At 36.1% G+C, this 24,398-nt stretch overlaps 6 protein-coding genes across 9 annotated transcripts; 3 read left to right on the top strand and 3 right to left on the bottom strand.

The window, feature by feature from the left end:
• The first annotated feature begins 1,641 nt into the window (after positions 1-1,641).
• LOC102624620 (zinc finger A20 and AN1 domain-containing stress-associated protein 5) lies at positions 1,642-2,591 on the top strand. The gene has a single exon (XM_006482838.3). The coding sequence runs from the start codon at positions 1,812-1,814 to the stop codon at positions 2,346-2,348; it is 537 nt and encodes a 178-aa protein (XP_006482901.1). The 5' UTR covers positions 1,642-1,811; the 3' UTR covers positions 2,349-2,591.
• A 3,887-nt stretch (positions 2,592-6,478) lies between these two features.
• Positions 6,479-8,821, bottom strand: LOC102624901 (sm-like protein LSM7). Its single transcript, XM_006482839.3, has 5 exons — positions 8,662-8,821; positions 8,414-8,495; positions 8,096-8,167; positions 7,186-7,238; positions 6,479-6,792 (listed from the first exon to the last, which is right to left on the bottom strand). Exons 1-5 carry the CDS (start codon positions 8,662-8,664, stop codon positions 6,703-6,705), a joined length of 300 nt encoding a protein of 99 aa, XP_006482902.1. The 5' UTR covers positions 8,665-8,821; the 3' UTR covers positions 6,479-6,702.
• A 150-nt stretch (positions 8,822-8,971) lies between these two features.
• LOC102625183 (60S ribosomal protein L31) lies at positions 8,972-10,310 on the top strand. Its single transcript, XM_006482840.4, has 2 exons — positions 8,972-9,173; positions 9,857-10,310. Exons 1-2 carry the CDS (start codon positions 9,088-9,090, stop codon positions 10,134-10,136), a joined length of 366 nt encoding a protein of 121 aa, XP_006482903.1. The 5' UTR covers positions 8,972-9,087; the 3' UTR covers positions 10,137-10,310.
• A 700-nt stretch (positions 10,311-11,010) lies between these two features.
• Positions 11,011-15,439, top strand: LOC102625466 (protein gamma response 1). Of its 4 annotated transcripts, none has more exons than XM_025100951.2 (4): positions 11,014-11,340; positions 11,903-13,147; positions 13,361-13,994; positions 15,056-15,439. In XM_025100951.2, the coding sequence occupies exons 2-4, from the start codon at positions 11,905-11,907 to the stop codon at positions 15,066-15,068; spliced, it is 1,890 nt and encodes a 629-aa protein (XP_024956719.1). In that variant the 5' UTR covers positions 11,014-11,340; positions 11,903-11,904; the 3' UTR covers positions 15,069-15,439. The 4 variants fall into 4 exon arrangements, with proteins under 4 accessions (XP_006482905.1, XP_024956719.1, XP_024956720.1 ...); XM_025100952.2 differs by lacking the exon at positions 15,056-15,439 and adding an exon at positions 14,819-15,020; XM_006482842.4 differs by lacking the exon at positions 15,056-15,439 and having other exon boundaries at positions 11,011-11,340; positions 13,373-14,125.
• A 722-nt stretch (positions 15,440-16,161) lies between these two features.
• On the bottom strand, positions 16,162-17,625 carry LOC102625927 (DNA damage-repair/toleration protein DRT100-like). The gene has a single exon (XM_006482843.4). It carries the CDS (start codon positions 17,402-17,404, stop codon positions 16,310-16,312), a length of 1,095 nt encoding a protein of 364 aa, XP_006482906.1. The 5' UTR covers positions 17,405-17,625; the 3' UTR covers positions 16,162-16,309.
• A 3,357-nt stretch (positions 17,626-20,982) lies between these two features.
• Positions 20,983-23,665, bottom strand: LOC102626218 (hypothetical protein). The gene is made up of 7 exons (XM_006482844.4): positions 23,394-23,665; positions 23,201-23,301; positions 22,357-22,425; positions 22,201-22,259; positions 21,694-21,754; positions 21,549-21,602; positions 20,983-21,307 (listed from the first exon to the last, which is right to left on the bottom strand). The coding sequence occupies exons 1-7, from the start codon at positions 23,551-23,553 to the stop codon at positions 21,029-21,031; spliced, it is 783 nt and encodes a 260-aa protein (XP_006482907.1). The 5' UTR covers positions 23,554-23,665; the 3' UTR covers positions 20,983-21,028.
• Between the last annotated feature and the right edge of the window lie 733 nt (positions 23,666-24,398).

Below are 24,398 nucleotides of genomic sequence, written 5' to 3'. Positions count from 1 at the left end.
GCGATCATGTATGATGATGAGGCTTTTACAACGCTTACCAATAACCATACGAATTACAATGTACATATAGTATATATATATCTCATCAGTGTATACGGTTAATATATTGGTCACACTCGCACATCAACGACAATGGCTCACGACATTCCAGGCGTATACAGAATGCAGTACGACGCAGTGTAGCGTATAATATAAAGTCGGTCTTGACTCTTGACTATCCCTCCAAATCCAATTGGCCGAAAGACAAATCTTGTAAGGGGCATAGTCACGTGTGGCCACCCCTATCATCACACTTTCCATCCTACACCGAACAGTCGCCACGCATACGACCCCATCAGAATTGTCTGACCTTGTAATTACAAAGTCACATCACAGACCCAGTCAATGTGCTGGACCCACACCAGCCGACCGATCCGGATACACCACTTCCGAGCTAAACATTAAACAAAATCACAAGTGATTCAGGTCAGCAACTCCATTGTTTTTTTTTTTTTGGGGGGGGGGGGATTTTCTTCTTTTTAATTCAGTCAGAATTATCAGATAAACGAACCCAAAAAAACTATTTTTGTTATGCCTAATGACAGTACTAATGCGCTGGCAAAAACACTTATGGGAGCAGGCACAGTCACAGAGACGTCATCGCGGAGCCCGAGACACGTGTGAAGCAGACGTGTACCTCACGGCCTAACGAAAGAGACGTCTTTCCCTTTCCCCTGAAAGAATGAAAGCGACGCCGTTAGAAGTGGAAACGCTGGACCTACATACATGGGAGCGGTCAGATTGGGCGGCTTAAAGCTACCCTGTAAAACATTACACACTGTGGGGTACGTCGAAATGACGAATTCTCCATACTGCCCCTTGATTAATCAATCTTACAAACAGGTAATTTCTTCTTTCCGCCCATATCACACAGCGAAAATGTTAATTATAAGATAATTGCTTGGAATATAGAAAGGGTTATTAAGAAAAAAGTGATATACAGTCACAAATTTTTATATAAATTGATGTGATATTAATTTATTAATTAAATAAAAATATAAAATAATAAAAATAAATTATATAGGCTAAAAAATATCTAATTTAATTAATAAATTAACGCTACATCAATTTATATAAAAATTTATGATTATATTATTATTCTTAAAAAAATCTGAAAGGTCCCATGTATCATGATAGATTTTTCATGTTGTTAATCTTGTTTTATTAAAATTTGGTTTAAAAGTTCAAAATACTTGCAGCTTCGTTTAATTAAACTTCTGGAACTAGATCATAAAAAGCTGGGGTGACGCTGCTCAGGAGATCGAAACAATGAGCAAAATCTAACTAGCTTAAAATTCAAGCAAGTTTACTGTTGTATTGTAAAATCCTAGCAGAACCTATTGTATTTCTTGCATTTGGCACAGTTTCGGCCGAAAAGTTGGACCAAGTTCGCGTCCAATACGTACAGGGCTGTATCGCGGCTCCACCATAACTAAAATAAGCTTTATGACATTGTATACTTTCTCGATAATGACGATTAACACGTCAGATTCAATCTAGAACAAGCAAAAGAATAAAGTAAATCCCAAACCGGCAAGGTCATTTCCGTAAAACTACACCAACAAAATGTTTGATACGCGTCTCTATGAGGTCCATATTCCATTGCCATTACCGACCTCTCAATCCCTTCAAATCCCCACTCTCCTCTCTCGAACACCAAACCCTTCGCCCCATCACCCCCTCTCTCTCTAGAACTCTCACTTCTCTTCGATTTAATCCCCTCTGTCTCTAAAGCTCTTAATTGGAGAAAAAAAAGAGAGTTTTTCTCAGAAATGGCTCAGAAAACAGAAAAAGAAGAGACAGAGTTCAAGGTTCCTGAAACTTTGACTCTTTGCGTAAACAACTGTGGCTTCACCGGAAATCCAGCCACAAATAATATGTGCCAGAAATGTTTCAACGCAACCGCTACCACCACCGCAAGCGCCGTTGCTGGTTCGAGTACGGGCGGCGGCGGCGGCGGAGGAAGCGGTGTAGCGATCATAAAGTTTTCTAGCGAGAAATCTTTGAGATCTCGGCCTATCATCCGGTCTGGGTCATCCGATGCTGCCGGTACGACCGGTCAAAATCAGGAGTTGACGGATCGGCGAGAGAAGGAAGCCAACGTAGAGAAACGAGTTGTGAATCGGTGCTCCGGTTGTCGACGAAAGGTTGGATTGACCGGATTTAGATGTCGCTGCGGGGAGCTGTTCTGCGGCGAACATCGGTACTCCGATCGTCACGATTGCAGCTATGATTATAAATCGGCCGGTCGCGACGCCATCGCGAGAGAAAATCCGGTGATCAAAGCTGCCAAGATCGTTAGAGTTTGAAAGCTTAATTTGAAAACACGATTGAAAGGTCAAAAATTCAGATCAATTTATACACATCATGAAACGATGTCATTTCGCCAGATCTCTTCCTCAGGAATATGGTGATCAAAGGATCGAAAGAGGGTTTTAGAGAGAGAGTTGATCAGATTTATGAATTGTTTCTCTTTCGATAATTTATAATTTTCTTTCTTTTCTAGAGTTTGTTTCTTCAGAAATGAAAAAGATTATTGTGGTTTTAAGATATTTGTATTTCTGTCCAGATTTTTAATTTTTTTTTCCCTTTAATTTTAGCTTTCACGCTTTGTTTGTGTCAGGAATTATGATGAACAAAACATAAGCTCTTATTATGATGGCATGTGAATGTAAATTTGTAATGCTTTTGTGGGTTTTATCGTCGGCCTGGTTATGAAGCTGGGAAACTCGGTTGGAAGGATTATAAAGTTGTGGGGACAAATGAAAATGACATGTGCTTTTTTATTTTTTATTTTTATTGTGATAGTTTTATTTGCTAGTGGACAAAATATCGTATTATTTTTCGCTGTCGATACGATATCGCATTTGCGCAGGTCCAATGTGACGCTGCCACGTATGGACGGTATAAAAGAGTGTGTGTATATTGAAAGGAAATAAAAAAAAAAATGGCCGTTTGTAAAGCTTTAGTTGGGTGTGATGGGAACATTTGCGTAAGGTAATTGGTTCCTTTTTTGTTTAAACGATTATGGAGATCTCAAGAAATTGGTGTGATGACCAACGGTTGTGATTGAAAGTTAAAGAAATAAAACAATAAAAATATAAAATAACTTGCAGCCGTGTCCTTTCGGTACCTCGAAAAGCTGTCAGACATTCACCAACTAGAGGCTATCTGCTATTCTTACATCAGTTGTGGGCGCTTGGTCTATTTCTCTTGGGGTACTATGCTGGAGGGTAAATTAACACATTTACCCATATAATAATATTTCATTACTATGCTGGAGGGTAAATTAACCCGCTTACCCATATAATAATATTTCAAGATAATATTATTAAGGAGGTTGTTATGTTATATAATTATGTAACATACATAATTATGTAGCAGTTGTTGGACGAAAATTTAACGGTTGTAAAAATATAAGATAATAAAATTATATTATTTTCACAATCGTTGGATGAAAATTTAACAGTTGTTACATAATCATATATGTTATATGATTATTTAACATAACAAAAGCCTATTATTAATCTAAATTTTAAGAAAATATGTTTCTTTTAGTAAGATAAATGATTTGACCTTTAGTTGCTTGGTGATTTTTCTATCATATTGTCACGCTCAGAGTTTAGGAGATCTCAAATTTAATTGTGTTTGGTGTAAGAATAATTTTGATTTTGGATTTTTATCACGGTTTTCATGCTTTTGTTTGTTGGTTTATTACCGATCTCGTTTTAGTCACGTTTTACGTTAGAGATTTGTTGTTTTTAATACTATTTATTAAATGTATGGGTTTGTGATTTATTCGCTCAAGTTTTGTTTTTGGTAGGCATATCTTCCTTTACGAGTAGGAACATCCTTTCTTTAAGGCAAAATCTTGAGTTTAATTTATCTCTTTCTCTGCGAGTACAAACGTTCTTTACACATATAGAGTCTAGACATAATTTTGACAGGCATTGAAATGACTATTTGAGATATTTTGATTATCAATTAAAATTTAGTAATCCATTAAAAGTCAATTCTTTTGAGATGAAAAAGAAACTTATTTGGTGGGGGTGTTTAATAGATAATTGGGGGAATTGACTATATGCAGTGCACTTTGCAGAGTTAGAAAAGCTAGAAATTGGAATCTAAAAATTAGAGAGCATGATAATGGGGTTAGGCAGGCAGGGGCATTCTATTATATGTTTAGCTAAATAATGGACATCACAATTCCATAAACACATTATTATTTGTACATTAAAGCTGGGACCTTAGCATAATGGCTTGTTTCCCATAAAAAAAAAGTGGAGTATGGCTGGGTATCCAATTATGGGAATCCTTCTCCTTTTAAGATCTTATAACCTATTTTACAAAAAAGATAATTCATCTAAAATGTGTGAAAGAACTTTTCATTAATTGTGACACTATAAATAAATAAGATCTATTTTATCTTATCTATATTTTAATGAAAATTAAGAAGCCAAATACAGCAACTAGTTGGCAGCAAGCATGAGCTGGGCTAAAAAAGATTTGGTGAGTGGTTGCCTTTTGACGTCGGCATCAGCCATCAAGGTCCAAAGGATAAAGACACATCAAAGTAAACATCTAATTTTGGTCCATTTGCATTCCACTTGTGTCCCTCCCACTAGACCCATGAAACACGGCTGGTTAATACTGATTCACTTTCTACCATCTGTTAAAAAATAGAAAATTTTCCGTTAACCTGGAGTTAATATGAGGTACAAAAATTGAAAATCAATTATTCCCCAATCTATTAAAAAGTCAATAGAAGTGTTAAGTACTAGGAAGTTACCGCGATAATAATTCTACAATAACATGGTCTTAGAAATTGGAACTTATCTTGGATGATTTCAGACATTAAGACTAAACAATGACGTGGGATATTGGGTTTGGGTAGCCAAGTCAATTGTCACTTATTAGAGTTATTTGTATAAGGTGTACAAATTGAAATTTTACTGCTTGCGAGGTGACTTGTAATGATCACCAATGTATCTTTTTCTGCCCACTGATTATATACATGATAATGCTGGCTGGGATCAATATTATTTGTCCTCGGATTTTCAAGTTGCAGACTTGTTGCCTAGTGAAACCCTTTTCAGGCCAAGATCTGAATAACTTGCAAATTTTGCGTCATTATCACCTCGTTGCAGCTCTTAGAATGATATGAAGATGAATTTAAACAAACAAACAAACACACCAACTCGGTAATATAGAAAGGGAAGTTGTAGCCCCCCACTCGCTTCAAAAAGCTCTGAAAATTGCATTCAGTCATTAAACCTCTACCCCGTGAACTAAATTAAAACATGACCAATGAATTGAAGATGTGATCCTTTATACTGAATTGAATGTTAATTTACCCGCTATAAACTGAATTTCTGGCTCCATCTCTATTCGCTTGTTTGGATTTTCCTTTCTATGTAAATTCTATACAAAACCTTGTAATAACGCAGAATAACATCCATCACACACCAATTTTTGTTTTTTAATTTCTAATAGAATGGTCAAATTTCAATTTTGGCAACTTTCAATGCTTTTATACAGAGCTCAAATCTTGACCCGGATGAGGATGGGATTAAATTTCAATTGCGAAAAAGACATCCATTAGTTTACAAATCAATTGATCAAGAGAAGTAAAAAGTACTTCAAACACTAGCGTACTCTCCTTGTTTTATTCGACAATTTGGACCATTTCACAGACTGATGCATGCAACTCGTGCGTAGGGCCGTAGACCCAGCAATCTTTCACAAATCAATGACTACAAGTGCCAAACAAATAATCTGGTACTGATTTTAAAACGCGATCATCTAATAGAGCCACGTGTAAATTTAGATGAACTCCAAAAACACACGATTTAAAAATAATAAAAAAAAGTAATCAAACAATTGCCCATAAAAGTGGACACAAAGAGGTCCGGGCAACAATTTTTAAAAGCAAAAAAATAGCTGTCAAAGAACCGAAAGTGCTTCTTGTTGGCTATTTCATTGGACTTGAGCATCAACGGCGAATCCAGTAACAACTTGAGCGGATGCATAAGTTAATTCAAAGGATATGAACAGATGCACAAGTTAATACAAAGAATATTAAATCATATTTTATGTTTTCTTTCACTTTGCCAACTATGCATCTAGAAAGTTGAAAGATTCATTTTATTGCTCTCTCTCTCATTAAATTTGCACCTATTTGTGTCCACAAGAAAGAAACAACAAGGTGGTGAGGGTTCTGTTGAACAAACCATGTGATTGGTTACCCACACTGCATCAACTAAAGACCGAATACAATTTCTCCTTTCTCAAGAAGTTGAAACCAATTCATAAAACAAACACCTGCGTTCAACAGAGACATAAAAAACTTTCTTATGCCAATATTGCTTCATGCGCCCTCTGGTCAGCTTGATATAGGTTGATATGAAACCAACGCCAGCACGCAATATAACTCGAGAACTGATATTCCAAATAAATGCACATTTCAACTTAAGCACAAAGAGGTTACAGATTTACTGCTTAAATTCATACAATAGAAAGATTCACGGGCTAAGAGTAGACTAAAACAAACTTCATAAGAAATTATCTATTTTGCAATAAGGCATTTGTAAAGAAGAATGACCGGCAGGCAACAAAAGGGCATACAGATCCATGTTAGCAATTTCAAAAGAGAAACAAGACATATCAGGCTCCATCTGGCTGCATGAAAGGGTTGGCAATCTCATCTGTACCATCAGTTGGTGACACAAGCATCACAGCAGTTCCCCTACACACCTAAGTAGAATAACACTTTGTCAGAATGTTACCAATACAAAGAAAATTGGAGCCAATAACGCATCAGATAGGCTAATGTTTCCCCAACATTTTTAATATGTCTATACTTCTAGGAAAAAAGGTAGCAACTATTACACTGATACAATATGGTCGTAACTCATGATCATCATATATGATCTAAAACAAGCCAATTAGGTTGACCTTAGCATTTAGATAATTCATCACTACTGTAGATGCGGGTCATAATGACACAGAACAGCCAAGTTACTTTCTCAAACCCATGCCCAAGTTTGATGTATATGTGCAAGCTACCCCATTCCCAAGAACCTCCAAAAAAAGAGGAAATAAAAAACAAGACAAAGAAAGGGGGACTGAGGGGGAAAAAAACCATACTATTAGGCCAAGTTGCCTGGTCTGATCAGTAGTCTTCAATGGATCATCAGCATCTGCAGCACAATTCAACAATTATAATTCAATTCTTGTACCAACAAATAATAGACAGGAAATTGATAGTTGTAACTTCAATAGCAAATGCTGAAAGCAGTTCCGTATAGACTGGCTAAAGGAGAGTCGGTAGCAAACAGAAGGCAAAATGAAATTGGAGCTTAAAACTCAATCCTAGAAAAATAGTAGACTGTTCACAATAGTGATAACAGACCCCTTAAAGTAGCTAAATAATTGATCTAAAGTGGGGTCAACTCTAGGATCCACTTGTGCGTAGCGACTCTACAATAGTGATGCACATTAACCACTGCTTATGGCGTGAAGTGTCACTCGCATTTAAAAAATTCATTGTAAAATCAATCCAATAGGAAGTGTTACTTTTAGACCTAAGGGTCTCGGGAATTACTGCAACCCAAACAAGAGTTTGCTCCAAGAAAACAAGGACCTTACACTAGAGGTAACGATATTTGGTAACAGAACTCAATATATCATGCTACCAGCGGTATCATGCTTAAGGAAACCTCAAGATGTAAGCCATATAGGCAAGAGCTAAGGTCATACATGCATTGTATAACATGAGTTTACTTGAGCAGGTCTGGCTACAGTTCAATTTTCATTGACAATCTCCCTACGCAAGCAACACTGCAATATCAAGTCAATAAATATAAAGCCTCAGCATACTTTATGATATGCATCAGAGAATACATAGCAGAAATGATTAGGAAATAAGCATAACCAGCTAACAAAAATGACACATTTGGATAAAAACACACACATACACGTGCACCTATGCAATCGCACTTTCAGAAACACACTAAGAGGAAGCAAACAATTACGAATATGCCATTGTAAAGATTACCTCTTAGAAACTCTACAGCTTCATCCAGGACAAGATTTAGCAACTGATCATACCCTTTTAGAGTCCCGGTCACTGTAACCATAATCACAAAAAGGTCGCATCTCCAGGTTAGCTATCACACTGAATCAACAAATCAAAATCATATAACTTCACTAAAGAACCCAAAAGCTTAGAACTAGCACATGTATCTTAATCTACGATAAATCAAAATGACAACACTGCAATTAAGAGCATTTTTAGAATTTTGATAATTAGATTAAATTATTATACAATAAGCAGCTTCCGAATAATAAAATAAAGTGGAGTAGTTCTGAGTACCTTGTCTACCACCAGTGAGCTTCACTTGAACACCTTTGTCTACAAACTTTGCCAAATCCAGAACTGTTTCTTTTCTTCCTGACTGTAAACACAATCACACAGACAAATCCATGTTATCAAACACGATACTATCAATAAACAGTAGCAGCTTTCTTATCTTTTCTTTACCCCCCCCCCCCCCCCCATTATTTTTTTTCTGAGTATACAATTTTGGCTAAAAAAATTAATCTGGAAAGCTTAAAAGTTACCATCTTGAGTGATTTCAAGAACCCTAAATTGAAAGAGACGCGCGCAGACCGACAAACGATGAAAAAACTCACGGCTGTGCCATAAAGACGCGCAATATTAGAGAAGGTGCGTTGATTGGATTTGGGCCTTGGCCCAAACACATTTTGATCCAACTGATGGTTTAGTTCTAACTACTAGGATAGGTACTAATCTACTATCTGCCCCCGCACTATAATATTTCCAGATCCATTTACATTTAGATTGACTTGAAATGACAAAATTAGCCTTCAAGACCTTACTTATACATAATTATTTCAGAAGCGGAGGGCATTTTGTGAAAAAAGAAACCCCCTATATTTATTGCTGTGGCGCTCTAGGGTTTTGTTTTAGCAGCCGCAGACGCAGAGTGTAGAAGCTCGAGAGCAGAAAAAGAAGAAGCAACAACAATGGTGGAGAAAGCTGGTAAAGGAAGAAAAGAAGAGGTCGTCACTCGCGAATATACCATTAATCTCCACAAACGCTTGCATGGCTGGTACTTCTCCCAATCTTATCTCTCTTGTGGGTGCTTCTAAATTGTTTAGATCTGGTTTCAAATCGAAATAAACCCTAAGATGAGTTGAATTGTTTATCGTGACTTGATGTTTGATTGCGTTACATGTTAGTTGATAAATACTTGACTGTGATTTGTGGGCTGCACATATCTTGTGTAGTTGATTATACTCCGTTTCATTTATGGTAATTGGGATTTTCTTATTGTTTTGATGAATTGTTATGGGAAAATAATAGTTTGTTGTTTAAATGATTTGTGTTCGGCAATAACAGTGAATTTTCCTAGCCAGTAGTTGGAGTTATTGTAATGTTTTTCAAACTTTTGCTTATAATTTAACTGGATTCATATGTGAAAAATTTCATTAGCAAGTATGCTCTATTGCGCCGAAGTTCTTGACTTTGGTTTTGGTCTCGGTCTCAAAGGCATTAAGGTGTCTAGTTTTGTGGAGTGGCGTTTTCAGATTTGTTACACTGCTCGTGTATGAAATCACTTCTTTTTGTATTCTTCCCTTGTTATCAGTTATTGCCTCAAGCTAAAGCCCTGAGTTGTATTGTGTATACCACTGATGCTGTTTCCTTTTTCTTCATTGTTATTTTGATTTGTTTCCCTGTTGGCTTATGGAATATAATCCTCAGTGATAAGTGTGGTCTTCCAATTCTGTGCAGCACCTTCAAGAAGAAAGCTCCAAAAGCCATAAAGGAAATTAGGAAGTTTGCTCAAAAAGCCATGCGGACAACTGATGTTAGGGTGGATGTGAAGCTCAACAAGCAAGTGTGGAGCCGTGGTATCCGTAGTGTACCAAGGAGAATTCGTGTTCGCGTTGCACGGAAGAGAAACGATGAGGAAGATGCCAAAGAAGAGTTCTACTCTCTCGTCACTGTTGCCGAGATCCCTTCAGAAGGACTCAAGGGGTTGGGCACCAAGGTCATTGATGAGGAAGATTGAAGCAACCTTTCTGTTTAGCTAAGGAACTCCAAATTTTGGCTATAATTTTATCTTATTCAGTTGCTTTTTTGGTTTTGGATTTACTTTTTAGAACTGCCTTGGGCCAAAAAAGGTTTCGTGAACGTATTGTGTTTTATGCATTTACCCTGTTTAAGATTTCTGATACTTCATTCATTCACGCACGGATATGTTTTTATTTTTTGTCATTTGGGCTATTTTCAAATCATTATCTAGCAGTCTCACAGAAATCCAAGGTTGGAGCTGAAGTTTACAAAAATGTCAATGGGGTGTTCATCTGGGCATACTTGGATTTAAGATATAAATTGAACTGAATGACTGCCTGGAAAACTGAGAAATATGAAATATTGTTTGATAATGTTGCTTGTTTCCTTTGTTGTCCGCTGGCTGGATTTCTGATGAGTTAGTAGGCTACAATATGATGGTGAGCAGTCTTCAGGGTCAGAGACACGCTAATATTTAATTACAGCTTTTAGCTACCAGTTATTGATGCAATGGTGCCCGCGCGTTAGTTGATATGATTAGATTCGGTGGCGTCGGGGTTTTAGATTTCAGACTAATGCAATTGCAAGTATGGGAGTACTTTCATCACTTGGTGACAATTGCTTCAAAGATTGATGCAGCAAACGTCAAAATACTGCCGTTCTAATTCCTCAAAGATACTAGTGTAATTTTTTTTTTTAATTTGCCGTTCTAGTATTGAAAAGAGAATGTGATTCTATTTTTCCGTTGGCATAATCAAATTGCAAAGCAAATCCTCCAGCCGTATGTGATAGACCTTGAGTTTAATTCAACTTTAAATATAATGACCGCAGCTTAAAAAGTCCAAAATTAAATTATTATTTTTTAAAAAATTCAATTATAGCATTCCTCCATGCTACAAAATTATTGTTTCTGTTCATAAAGATCCAAGACAAATGAAAATGGATAATCAGGAGAGGCCCAGCCCACGGAAGTGGAGAGAAGGTTGCTTGGAAAGCTGTAAAACTATTAAACAAGAAAATGGGCCGGCGCAAGCGCACAGACAACGAAAAGCTTGCCCGGGAAGGCTTTTGGAAAAAAGGTATAAAAAGGCGGGAAGGAAAGAGATTGGACATTTGGACTCCGCCTGATCCAGTCGGATTCAGATACAGTGACAGAGATCCGCATCGAATTACAGAAGTCGCGATAGTTTTCCGTTCCTAAGGTACTTGTCTCCACTTTTATTCTTCGTTATCCATTTTCTTTCATAATAAGCATTGAATTTTGTTTGGTTCTTGAGATAACGAGATCATTCAATAGCCACAAGTTTCCGAAATCAACTCAACTTTTAATTGCTATAGATTTTTCTAGTCTAGATATGTTTACAAAGCTAGGCTTTATCAGTTCTCTTTAATTCTGTAATTGTCGTTGGGTTGCTATTAGTTCGTTTAAAGTGAAGACGAGTTAATTGTTGTTGGTTCTTTTTGGTGATATAAATTTTAAACTGAGGGAATTCTTTCCGTATGAGCTTATATTTCTTGAAAGGTTTTGATGTGCTCTGCTCTCATTTCTTCTTCACATACTGAATTATTCAGAATTTGAGCGTCATTTTCTTATTTACACCATGACCGTACCGTGGGACTATTGTCAACATTATCAATGAACACATTAAAATGGAATGACAAACTTTATATTTTACATTCATTTGTTAGATTCAATTACATTCGGTTGTTGGATTTCAATGTCTTGGTTATTTTGATCCAGATGCAGTTTTCTTTTTGTTCTAGATATGCAGGAGCAAATTCAAATTTCTCCAAAACAAGGGTTTATTGTTGACACTACTGACACAAATTATATCTCTGGACTTAGTACCATACTGGTGGCCACAATTCAGGAAGCAAAAGATAGGATTTCTCAGATTGAGTACATTTTTTGCAGCCAGATCTACCCCAATTTCCAATCCAATTCCAAAAGCTTGCAGGCAATTTATTCTGAGGCTAGGAAAGTTGCTGAAGATGCATGGAGAGACAAGGAGAAGGAGCTGTTATTTGAAATGAATCAGATTCAGCTTCAAAAGCAGCAGGCTGTTGAAGAGAACAAGACCCTCAAGTTTGACAAGGCAAAGCTTTTGCAGGAGCAAGAAGAGAAGACGGGTCAACTACTCGTGAAACTTGAAAGTCAGCGATGTGAAATCAATGAGCTTAAGCAAGAACTTGAGTTTAAGTCGAAAGAAGTTGAAGGGGGAAAGGAGATGCAGAAAGGATTGATCCAGTTGGCTCAATCAAAAGCCTGTGAGATAAAGAAGAAATGCGATCAACTAGAAGAGCATGAAGAAAAGACTAAAACACTTATTGCTGAATTGAATAGCCACAAGAAAATAGTTGATGAGCTGCAACGGCAGCTTGGTGCAAAGACTGAAGAAGTAGCAAGGGAAAAGGAGTTGACTGAGAATCTATTTAAAAAGATTGAAAAGCTAAGCTTAGATATTTCACATTACGAACAGCTGTTGGCTGATGAAAAAAAAGAGAAAAAATGTTTTCTAACCAAATTTGAAGTTTTCGAGGAGAATGTCAGTAGACTCCAAGAGGAGCTCACAAAAAAGACAGAGGAAGTTGAGGAGGGAAGAAAATTGCAGGAACAGTTGCTTCAACAAATCGATTTTAAATCCTCTGAAATAACAAAGAATAAGCAAGAGTTTGAGAAAGAGAAGCAACTGCTTCTGGATAAAGTAAGGGGTTTGGAGGAGAAAGCTAATGAGCTAAAGAAAAATTTTTGTGAAAAAAGCAGCAAGCAAGGTTGGGGGATGGATTCAAATGACAAGTTACTTCAAGAGATTGAACAGAAAACCGCCGAGTTAATGGCTGAGAAGAAGAAAAGAAGGGATGTCATAGATGCTTACAAAAGGCTGAAATCTCAATACAATTACATCTGTGCAAAGTTTGGTCTAACAACAGACAAAATGACCTCTGAACACAAAGTAGAAGAGGAAAGTGATTCATTGACGCATCGTAGGAATCCCATACCTTTTCCTGGTGAGAATTCATTTCTTCTTTTTATTTGGTGAATTCTAGTTGCATGAAATTATATGCTTCAACTTTTGTTTTGATTATTCTTTACTGAGAAGGGGTATAGACTTTCTTGGTTTTGGTCGTATTTTTTGTTCTCATGCACACCTAAACCCCAGGCCAGTTACACATAGGGATTATATCTTCTGATTCTCATTTCTCATTTCTTATACCTTGAAGACAAACATTCAGATGTTTCTGCTGCTTATTGTGAGATAAATAAGGTGAAGAAAGAAGTCGGTTTAAGTGATAACTTGGACAATGAGAAAAAAGCGAAATCAGTTCAGACCTCAAGCTTCCACTCTTCTTTTTCTGGTTTCATTGTCACAGAAAAATGCCCTTCAAACGTGAAATCCACCCCTATAGCTGGTACCAAGAGACCGGCATCCTCTTGGAGAGAAACCAGATCCCGTCAATACGAAGGTGGCCCTGACCCTCATGATGATTTTCTTGATACTCCCTTTGAGAACATAAGAGGAAACTTGAACAAAGTAATGAAAGAAGATGTTCATGATCGGCCTGACCCAGCTGCAAAAGACATGAACCTTGATAGCTCAGATGACGAAACACAGGATATGAACATTGATACTGGTCGTCAAAGACAGCAGAATCCAGTTCCAACTGCTGGAAAACAAGGTTTCAAGTATGTGGAACCGGTGAGAAAAAAGGTTGAGCGGGAAAATTTGAAAGGAGTTGAATGCAAGCAGTGCAAGAAATTCTATGATGCTGTTCTTCCCAGTGATGGAGGCAAGGAAAGTGATGGTAGCAAGAAAACTCTGCGCTGTGAGCATCATGAAGGTGTATCTAGGCATCGGTATAAATATATCCCTCCACTGACTCCTGAAGGTTTTTGGAATATTGGATTTGAATCTGAAATGTGATCCTTTTGTGTATGAAAATTGATTCATTGAAATTTTATTTTGGCTGGCTGATATTTAATTTTCATTCATACTGTCTCGGAATCTTAAGAAAGCCATATAGGAAAAATTATTGGAAAGGTGGAACAGTGGTAGCCTTCAGCAGCCAAGGTCAATCATTAAAGCATCAACAGAATGCCTCTACTCACCATTGCTATAACTATATGTCTTTGGATCAGCATAGGGAAAGTCATTGTAAAGCTTTTACAGTGTTTTTTGTCCAGTTGAAATTTCCTAGACAATGTCATAGGTTTAATTATACATACACCCTGGTGGGAATATGTTTGAGATGCCATTCCAGTTTGCTTCACAATCTTGGTTTCTCTGGTAACACCTATATGAACTAATTTGAAACTACCCAATTCCACATCATAATGCCCCTTTTGACTAGGATCCTTCAAAATATTTAATTCAGGCTTGAGACTATTGTACAATTCCTGGTTATGCTCTCGCTTTTTCTCAGCCAGTTAGCCTTGTCATGAAACTTGTTTGATTGATTGAATCAACATACTGGTTTTACTTGAATGATTGAATATCATTTGTTGCTACGACTTGCATTTTTTCTCTCCACTATTGATATTGAATATCAATTCCCTGTCAAATTACACCAGCCTGTCGTATATATCATGGTTATTGTATATGAATCAATTTTTCAGACAGAGATTCCTCCTCCTATTCGAACATCTTATTGTTTCTGATTTCTGGTTTTGCCCTATCGCAGATGCTGAGGGAAGGATGTGTTAATATAACTTTTAAGTTAGTAAAAGTAGGAAAACTGCTTGCTTAAACCTTTGTATTTTGGTTCTTAGAGGATAAGCTAGATGCAATTCCTAGAGGTCCTTTCACATGCTTCGGTGGCTCCACCATGTGTAAAAATGAAAGAAAAATATGTGTCAACTCTTTTATCTCTTTGCTTGCTGTTTTTAGTACTTGTTATTGTGATCTACATGTGTATCAGGTGTCGCCATTAAATTTTGTGCATTTTGATGGGCAAGGGACTTCAGATTGCTTGGCCATACATACCGCTCTTGGATGCCAGTTTGATTACAGTAATCTAACTTTGAAAGAATCCACAGTTGTAATTTATTTGAAGGTATGATCATCTTCGCCCTTTAGAGTTTAGAGGGAAAAAACTGACCACACTCTTGGACATTGAAGATTATAAGAAAGTGTTGCATTTTAAATTAGAGTTTCTTGGCGTCCACACACCTTCCAGTCCCAACATTATGCCCAGATTTTTTCTCCTCTCTCACAAATTGATGAGTAGGGTAGATATATTTCTTTAAATTTGTGAGAATAAAAATTTGGATTGTTCTGTAATAAAATTAATTGTAATTGGTCTTGAACTGTAAATATATCAGTAAAATTATTATTATAACATCTCATAGCAAACCCCTTGGTCAGAAGGAAGAGAAGTTATGTCATGAATTGGACCATTTCCACTATGGTTTTGGTGGATGTCACAGTTGATTAAATGTGAGTGTCAGCGAAGTGGGACTGTGGGGCTGTGGCGTGGGGTAATGTTTTCTATATCCAGCTATGAACATGCATGCACGACCACGATGCATCAGTGTATTAGACTTGACCCCTCTTTTTACTCCAACGCAGCATAAATGCTAGTAGCGTCTAAATTCCACCCCCACAATGTAGCCTCAGGTGCATTTAATAATTGGTTGGCTGAAATTAAGACTACCACCACCGGGTACCAGGCAGCAGCCCGCTTCATATTTTATTGGTAGATCAACTCGGATAATCCGCCGAAAGCTAGCCATCTTTTCGGTCCAACTAAATCCTATGCACCGACCCCCAAAAGACAAAAGAAGGTTTGCTCTGTGCTGTTAAGCACGTGCATGTAACCCCCCTTGTTTCTCCTTTTTTTTAAAATCAAAATCCCAAACTGAAATGCTGCTTAAATAATTTGATCTCAATCTTTGAACACAAATTACAGTATCAAATACGTTATTTTATTATGTCACCACATCGAATCCCTGCCACGCCCACAACTTTCCTTCACGTGCATGCATGTTGCTTACTGCTTGTACCTTATCTCTTACGCCATCCAAGTTCAAGCATATAATTAATTAATATATATAACATAAACTGATGATAAGCATACAACATATTCATAGAAACGCTTACATTCACTATTACAACATGTAACTAAACAATAATTAACCCGATTTTTCGGACACAATAATCGGAATCAATAACATCAGCAAGTCCTCAATGGGTTGCCGCACAAGCAATCGTTGCTGTCGAACGACGACGCTTCAAGGTGATCGAACGGTGATCCGACGGGAATGGGTCCGCAGAGATGATTGTGGCTCAAATCCAAGTGCCCGATATATGCCGATGATGATAACGAACCGGGAATCGGACCTTTCAAATTGTTGTACGACAAATCTAAAGCCATGAAGTAGGATTTTGACCCGAAAACGTCCGGTATATTTCCCCCTAGAGCATTTCGGCTCAAGTTTAAGATTCCCATACCGGTATTACTCAGAAGCGTGGACGGTATTTTACCGGATAACAAGTTGCTATCCAAGTTAAGAGTTGACAAGACTAGCATTTTGCCCAAGATGTCCGGTATCGGACCCGATATTTGATTCGTGGACAAATCCAAATCGGCAAGCCGATACATGTTCCCGATAGAATCCGGGATTGACCCAGTAAGTTTGTTTCCTCTGAGTAAAGCCCGGCTCAGCATTTTCAGATTTCCGAAATCCGCCGGTATCTTGCCGGAAAGTTGGTTGTTGCTGAGATCTAGATGCTTTAAACTAGAAAGCCGAACAAGCGAAGATGGGATTTCACCAGAGACGGCATTGTCGGCTAAATTTAGAACAGTTAGCTTCTGAAGATTCCCGATATCATCCGGAATCTTACCCGATAATTTGTTACCGACGAGGTCCAAAACACGAAGTGACGCAATCGAAGTAATGCAGGATGGCAGCTGACCGGAGATTCCTTTCCAGTCGGCGATGACTAAGGTAGAAAGAGTGTCGAGCTGGCAAATGGCAGGGTTAATGGACCCAGTCATGTAGCCACTGCGGCCGGCTTTGACTAATATGGGGTCCTCGGACTCACCACGAAGCGAAATATCGGTGACTCGGCGAGTTGTTGGGTCGCAGCTGACGCCGTACCAGTTGGTGCAGCAGTTATCGCCGGTCCAGGAGGCGAAGATGCCCAAGTAAGGTTCGTTGAGTGAGGACTTGAGGGCTAAGAGGGCTGCTTTGTCCGATGGCGAGCAGGCGCCAACGCCCGAGATAACGGCGAGAAAGACAGTGAGTAAGATTAACGGCAATGCCATCACGTTCGCGTGGGAGATGAGTGTATAGAGTCTGTATCAATGCAATCTGTCCTTATTAGATAGATATAAGGAGGCTGCTGCTTTTGCCGCTAAGTTTGGAGAGAGCTGGGGTTTGGTTATGTCATATGTGCAGAGCTTGGGAATGAAAAAGATCCCGTTGCCTGCTTTGTTATTATTTTGTCTAATACATTTACATTTTATAGAGGATGAGTGTGGGACTGCTTTGCTATCGCCGATGCCTTTGTAATTGTATTACCCCCATCGTACTATAAATTTAATTAAGTTGTAAAATAATACTTAATACTATGTTTAGGGTAGTCTGAATTTCATTATATTAAAATAATATCACTCTATATTAATGTTAAACGTAAATTTTTAAATTAAGTATTAAATATTTATTTTTATAACATAAAACTTATTTAATAATATACTATTATTAAATAATAAAATATTACAATATTATGTTAAATTATTAATGATATTATATCATATTATAATGTATTTATATATATTAGTTATTATAATAACTTAATATAACTTAATATTATATTATATAAAGTATAAATGCATTTTTATTTATTAAATAATGTTGAAATAATATCCAAAATCAGTTCGCTATAGATTTGATAATTTCTTCTTATATCTGATCAGCTCTCTTCAAATATTTAAAGATTTTGTGTCAAGTGTCCCTTAATTAAAACTATAAGTTACTATTTAATTATCAATCACATTCATTTTGCTCATAAAAAGATTAGGTTAGCAAGGTGTTCTAATTCGACCTTTTTTTCTATGACTTTTAAGTGGATGTATGGCTCGAAAATATTAGCAACTAAATTAAAAAAAGTGTTTGTCAAATATTTAATTTCAAATGTTTTTATATTAAGTAAAAGTCAGAAGTAAAGTAATTAGTTAATAATAACAAACCAAAAAAATGAGTGAGCAGTAATATTTTTCAATTTTTTACCAAATAATTTAATTTATGCGCTTTCAAAACTAAAATACAGTGTTCAAGAGATATATAATTCGGCAAATTTAATCATACTAGTTCAATCATTACTCTTATTTTATAATTTTTTTTCAAAACATATTACTATGTGTACTTATTACTCTGTCTCTTTCTTTTTCCACTTTTCTTTCTTTTAATCATGTTTGCTCTTAAGGCCGGCCATGATTTCAAAATTCATTGAGTTTTAATGATTGACAAAATTCTTCTTTAATTTCCTCTATAGTTTACTTTTTTTTTTATCTATTTTTGTGTGTAGCAATTAAATATTAATTGTCAAGTAATTAATGAACTTAAACTATCTATAGTATTACCTATCTAGGTAATATCGCAGGGAAACTCTTTAGACCCTGATCAATTCCCCTTATTAATTGCAAAGAAGCATATATTTGAATATATATATATATATATTTCAGGTAAGATGTTAAGCTCGTCCTTAGTTAAGCTGGTTTTTGAGTGGCAACTCTGGTGGGGGCCGAGCTAGCAGCTATGGCCACCACCTCCAATATATATGATAAATGATAAATGATGATGACAGTGTCCCCACCAATATGAGCCACTTGCATGGCTGCCATGTGATTCTGATATCAAAAGGCAAAAACGGTGTACGATAGCTCCATTATCTGCCAAGATTTGCTTACTTTTTGTTCACAATATTCACCATCATTTCTTCCTCACCCAAAAGGAGAGACGGCCACTGACGACAGTACCCTTTATCATCATTTGATGATAAGTTTCAGTGATGAAGAAATACTAATGTCGTTACGTTTACCGAGTGTATTGCCACTAGTATAATGTTGAGGAAAACAAGGTCAACTTTTTTTTATGCCAATGATGCATTTATAAATAGGCTTGATAATTTAGTTCGATTTTATTTTTGGCTCGATTGATTTGATTTTAATTTTTAGAATTTTGACCCGAATTTTTAAGTTTTTGGTTGAGTTAGAGTCAAAATTTTAAGGTTCGAATAAATTTAGGGTCAGGGTCAGGCTTAATGCCGACCCAACCCAACCTTATTTAAAAAAAAAAACTAACACAAAGTAACACACGCACACAACACATCCTCATAACATCACACATTGTGTGTTTTTTTTTTTAATTGTATTGTGTTTTTATTTGTATAAGACATGCGTTTTTTTTACTTTTTATGTTGGGTTGTTGAATTGAATTGTGTATGACTAAAATGGTTGTAAAATTACATTGTGTGTTTTTAATTTAATTGCATTGTGTTTTTATTTATATAAGACATGAGTTTTTTTATTTTTTATGTTGGGTTGTTGAATTGAATTGTGTATGAATAAAATAGTTGTGGAATTACATTGTGTATTTTTAATTTAATTGCATCGTGTGTTTTTCATGTTGGATTTTGGAATTGATTTGTGTGTGAGGTTGAAATAGTCGTGGAATTTGTTGAAATGGTTGTGGAAAGTGGAATTGAATTGTGTTTGAAATTGTTGAGTAATTGCCGAATTGGTTGAAATGGTGGTGGGAAATGAGAATTGAATTGTGGGGTTAACTATTTCGGTAGGGTCGGATTGGGCCCGACCCGATGTTGGCCCGATTCGGGTCGGGCTCGGCCTGACCCTAACTAAATAGTATCCCGACCCGACATTTTGCCATTCCTATTTATAAATAATATTTAGACTAGATGGTGTAATAGTAACAATAATAATTTGTAAGTTTTACTATGTTACACAAGCAGCCGTATGTTCATTTATATGGTCATGATCATTATTATTGTTTAATTGAATTTTTCTTTTATCATTATGCTGCTGAATCATTGCTCATAGAACGAAAATAAATGGAAGGAATGTGGGTGTTATAATTGAGATTTGGAAGGAGATAAGCTTTAACGGACACAACCAGAACATTAATGGCACCAATATAATATTCAAACTGTTTGCTGAACTGTGACTGTGCGATCCATAGCCTGTAATTTGCATAACAACTGACACATTGGTGGTTAAGCTTTGAGTTGATTGTTGAGAAGAGAGAGGAACATGGGATTGTGTTGTCGTGATTAGAACATCATTCAAAGTCCTCACATGGAATGCGATATTGCATAAACTATTTTACTGTTATGTGTCGGTGGAGATATCTTAACTGTTTGATTCTAAACCACCAAATCTTTGTCCTTTTTACAGCAACAGTTGATGCCAAATTGCCAATCCTGAATCAACAGAACTCTAGCTAGCTTTCTTAAGTTCATTTGTAAATGGGCCAATTTGTCATTGGGTCCAAGTCCAACACCTCAAACCAGCCCATCTGTTTTTCGCTTTCTTGAAAGGAATCATCTCATATTCGCATCTGACAATAATCTCTAATAATACCTTCTAAGGAAGACAAAACTGAGAATTACTAGAAGTTTAAAGATCAGAAAAGATGCTAGCTAGTCTTAGCACAGATAACATCATAAAATTTCCTCAATGTGCTTTGCACATTCAGTTCAAACAAAAGCAGCAAATTTCTTTTATCGATACCGAAGATGGGATACGACAATCATACAATCATCTAATCCATTCAGAAATGATACGTAAACTTCCCTGCAAGTTATAATCAACTGCAAAATAAAATATAGTTCCCACAATTTCATACCGTTGTAAGCTTCTAATACCAATGAATTAAGCAAAAATATCTTCGGTGATAAATGGGAATTCCCTGTCGATACAAGTATCAGATGCGGTTTTGAGTTGCTCATAGTTTAGCTGTCTGGCAGCTTCATACACAGCAATGCCAACACTTACAGAGAGATTCAGACATCTAACATAAGTTTCAACCATTGGAATTCGAATTGTCCCACCCCCAAATGTTTCGCTTGTGCAGTCTAGCAATGCTTCAGGTGGTAGACCACTAGTTTCTGAGCCAAATATGAGATAATCTCCTTTTCTATATGAGATTTCCTACAAAAATAGAATGGAAGTCAGCTAAACTCAAAAGCACTTCGCCAAATTTCCTTTCTCTACATTAAATTGCTGCTTAAATACTCAAACTAAAACATAAAAATCTCTTTGCCTAATCATGGGTTAATAATGCAGAAGACTTTATAGAGATATGACATGACATGATATATTTATGCTAACTACAGAAAGCAGAAGCAAGTACTAAAAGCCATAAAAAGACTAAAAAGGATGGATGACTGACTGAATGTGTTGAGGTTCCTCTTTTAGTAAATGCCAACAATCTCTTTTCCCCTTCCTGCATCAAAGGACAAAGGACCAAGAACAAATGGAGTTAAAGATGCATTGGGAAGAAGGTCTAAAAGTCCATTGTATAAAACAAGAAATACCTGTTGCCTGAAATAATCTCGAAACTCTGCCCATGTGCTATGAACTTTAATAACCACATATCTAATGTTATGTAGTAACTGAAAACAAGAAAAGTCTTTGTAAAGAGTTTAAAGAAAGAAGTTCATACTGAAAGTTTACGGTATAAATTATCTTAAACGTTAAGCTGATGGAGAACCAGCAACCATATATAATTGAGGGATTTCTTGAGTTTGGTGTTCGATGTTGTATACCAAAAAGAGTAAAAGTATCTAAAATCAAGACCCTTCCAGAACTGTCAAAGAAAGTGAGAAAAATTGAAGGATAAAACACTATAAGCTGCTTATTTCTCAAGTACTCTACTAAGGTCGAATATGAAAACAATAAAAGATGTATTTGTGTCTTTAGTTCTTGCATCATGTGTGATGTTCTTGAAAAGCCGAGAATGAATGTATTGATGTAACATAAGAAAATTGTTCTGAAGAAAATCAATGCAGTAGATCTACATATAGAAATATAAACGTAGATACGGCCAGTAATCCAATCCAGCACGCTTTAATTTTGTATCATCCACTTGAAATCCTAATGGCTGAAAGGAAGTTAAATGGCCAGAGTTAGCAGCAATCATTACAATACTCACAAAAGTAGAAAATATCCAAATAAAAATGAGAATTGGTTGTCTCAACCCCAACTAAGTGTAGTCCACAAGCTGATGCTGCACATGTTCTCGCAATGCAACCTGTGTTTCCAGGAATCTGCCAAGGACAATAGAATTCTCAGAGCCAGCCCCAAGAAATGAGGTCGTCTGCAACCCAAAATAAAACATAGATAAATAATAATTTAGAATTAAAAATTTCTGGAAAGTCCCAAACCATTGTTGTTTATGCTCAGGAAAGATGAAAGCCATTTCCTATTAAAAGAGGATAAAGGGAAAAAAAATGAAAAAAGAAATGCAAAAATCTTGTCCAAAGGATTTACTACACTGATCTTGCAACCAAATGGTATCACTAATCATCCATCTAGAACATAATCAAGCAGATAAGCATACGGATATTGGTTCAATGATAGCCCAAGCTTGTCTACATGTAGAGTTCTTGAAATTGATATATTTTTGGAGCACAATTAAGCGGTGCCTTGGCACAATTCCGCCATCTGTTATGAAACTACTTGACTCTAACATCCCTTGCGCCCATTGGAGGCTGATCACATTGGTCAAATGATCAACTTAGTTCTTGTTCATAGTGATGCTGCAGTTAGACTTGTAATGCAGAACCTTGAAGCTAAACCCAATTACAAAAACTCCTTTTCGTCTAGATAGAACACTCAAACTTATTAAAAATACCATCCGTATAACTAAACAATTTCAACTATTAAAAAAAATTATATCGAACAAAAGGATTAATCTTTATACGAAAAAAAATGAACCCACATCATAGGTCATCAAAACTACCTTAAAGCAAAAGCTTAGCCATCACTCAACATCTAATTCCATTAAGCTAAAACATAAGTAAAACATTTTCTATGCCATACCTGGGGAGAGACTAAAACAACTTGAAGAAACTTGTTTTGGGAGAGACCATTAACTGCCTCACCAACCCCACGTGGCATAAACCCGCCATTTTCCCTTTCAGCTAACACCCACAAGATAAAAGAAACAATCAAAACCATACATAACAAAACCTAAAAGAGTTAAAATATTATACATCATGAAGAAAATTATTACGTAGAGAGCAGATAGGAGAGAAGCGAAAAGAAGAGAAAGAGGAGAGAGGTGAAGAGAAGCTGAAATTGTTCTTGAATTGAGTGAAGTTCGGAGCTCTTGAACGGAAATGGGCATGCAAAGGTACTATTGCATTAAAGGTTTTAAGACTCGTTGTGTCCATATTTACACTAACGCTCTCTTTGGTCTTTGTTTGCCGTTGCCTGTTGCCTGTTGCCTTCCTCTCCCTCTTCTTTTTCACTTGTCAGGGGAGGGGGGTAATTGGAGTCTGGAGAGGTCATTGCCCACCGGGGATTACTTTAAGCTTTCTTGCATTTGGGTCCTTTTACTATGGTTACCTTCAAGAGTTGTACTAATTATGAAAAATTTACATACTGATACCCTTCTCAATCTTTCTGCTCAAAACAACACTAAAACCTCTTACAACTAAATAAAATAAGAGATTTATGAATTTCAATCCCGCTCACGTAGGTAGAAAGTAAATTGATTTATTGTTAGGATGAATAATAATATAATTTTTTTATATAAAACTATTAAAAAAAGTATAAGAGTAATGTCATAGTTATTTATTAAAATAAAATTATAAGTTGATGGCAAATAATAGAAGATAATTACAATAATTTATAATAATTGTAGGTAATGGTTATGATTTCTGTATAATTGATAATAGTAGGTAGTGACCTTTTTGGTCTACAATCTATTTTTTTTAATATTTTCACTGCACAATTGAAAGATAAATATTTAATAAAAAAATAATAACTTGTAATTATCAATGAACTAATTGAAATTATGATAATTCTTAAAAGTATTTATCATAAAAATATAGTTGATATGTCGTGTTCATGTATTAAATAAATATATGATTAGGTTTAAGTTTAACTTCGAAAGACACAAAGAGGAAGACATTTTCAGAATTTAATTTTCTTAACTCCAAATTTTGTGTTTTATTATTATTTCGAAATTCTTTTCTATGGTTACTTATTATAATTATATACTTAAATAAATTTT

Source organism: Citrus sinensis, chromosome 4 (assembly GCF_022201045.2).
Source record: "Citrus sinensis cultivar Valencia sweet orange chromosome 4, DVS_A1.0, whole genome shotgun sequence".
In the NCBI taxonomy this organism is placed as follows: Eukaryota; Viridiplantae; Streptophyta; class Magnoliopsida; order Sapindales; family Rutaceae; genus Citrus; species Citrus sinensis.
The sequence above is the reverse complement of the archived record's forward strand: the minus strand, read 5'-3'. Positions and strand labels throughout refer to the sequence as shown.

What these genes read in the sequence shown, in the direction of transcription:
- LOC102625183 (XM_006482840.4), top strand. Translation starts at nt 9,088, where the DNA reads ATGGTGGAGAAAGCTGGTAAAGGAAGAAAAGAAGAGGTCGTCACTCGC. An exon ending in CACAAACGCTTGCATGGCTG is followed by an intron (nt 9,174 to 9,856) that starts GTACTTCTCCCA and finishes AATTCTGTGCAG; the next exon opens with CACCTTCAAGAAGAAAGCTC.
- LOC102624620 (XM_006482838.3), top strand. Translation starts at nt 1,812, where the DNA reads ATGGCTCAGAAAACAGAAAAAGAAGAGACAGAGTTCAAGGTTCCTGAA.
- LOC102624901 (XM_006482839.3), bottom strand. An exon ending in GCTCACTGGTGGTAGACAAG is followed by an intron (nt 8,168 to 8,413) that starts GTACTCAGAACT and finishes TTATGGTTACAG; the next exon opens with TGACCGGGACTCTAAAAGGG. An exon ending in AGCTGTAGAGTTTCTAAGAG is followed by an intron (nt 7,239 to 8,095) that starts GTAATCTTTACA and finishes ATTGTGCTGCAG; the next exon opens with ATGCTGATGATCCATTGAAG.
- LOC102625466 (XM_006482841.4), top strand. Translation starts at nt 11,905, where the DNA reads ATGCAGGAGCAAATTCAAATTTCTCCAAAACAAGGGTTTATTGTTGAC. An exon ending in GAATCCCATACCTTTTCCTG is followed by an intron (nt 13,148 to 13,360) that starts GTGAGAATTCAT and finishes TATACCTTGAAG; the next exon opens with ACAAACATTCAGATGTTTCT.
- LOC102626218 (XM_006482844.4), bottom strand. Translation starts at nt 23,553, where the DNA reads ATGGACACAACGAGTCTTAAAACCTTTAATGCAATAGTACCTTTGCAT. An exon ending in GTGGACTACACTTAGTTGGG is followed by an intron (nt 22,260 to 22,356) that starts GTTGAGACAACC and finishes ACTTCCTTTCAG; the next exon opens with CCATTAGGATTTCAAGTGGA. An exon ending in GCTGGATTGGATTACTGGCC is followed by an intron (nt 21,755 to 22,200) that starts GTATCTACGTTT and finishes ACATAACATTAG; the next exon opens with ATATGTGGTTATTAAAGTTC.
- LOC102625927 (XM_006482843.4), bottom strand. Translation starts at nt 17,404, where the DNA reads ATGGCATTGCCGTTAATCTTACTCACTGTCTTTCTCGCCGTTATCTCG.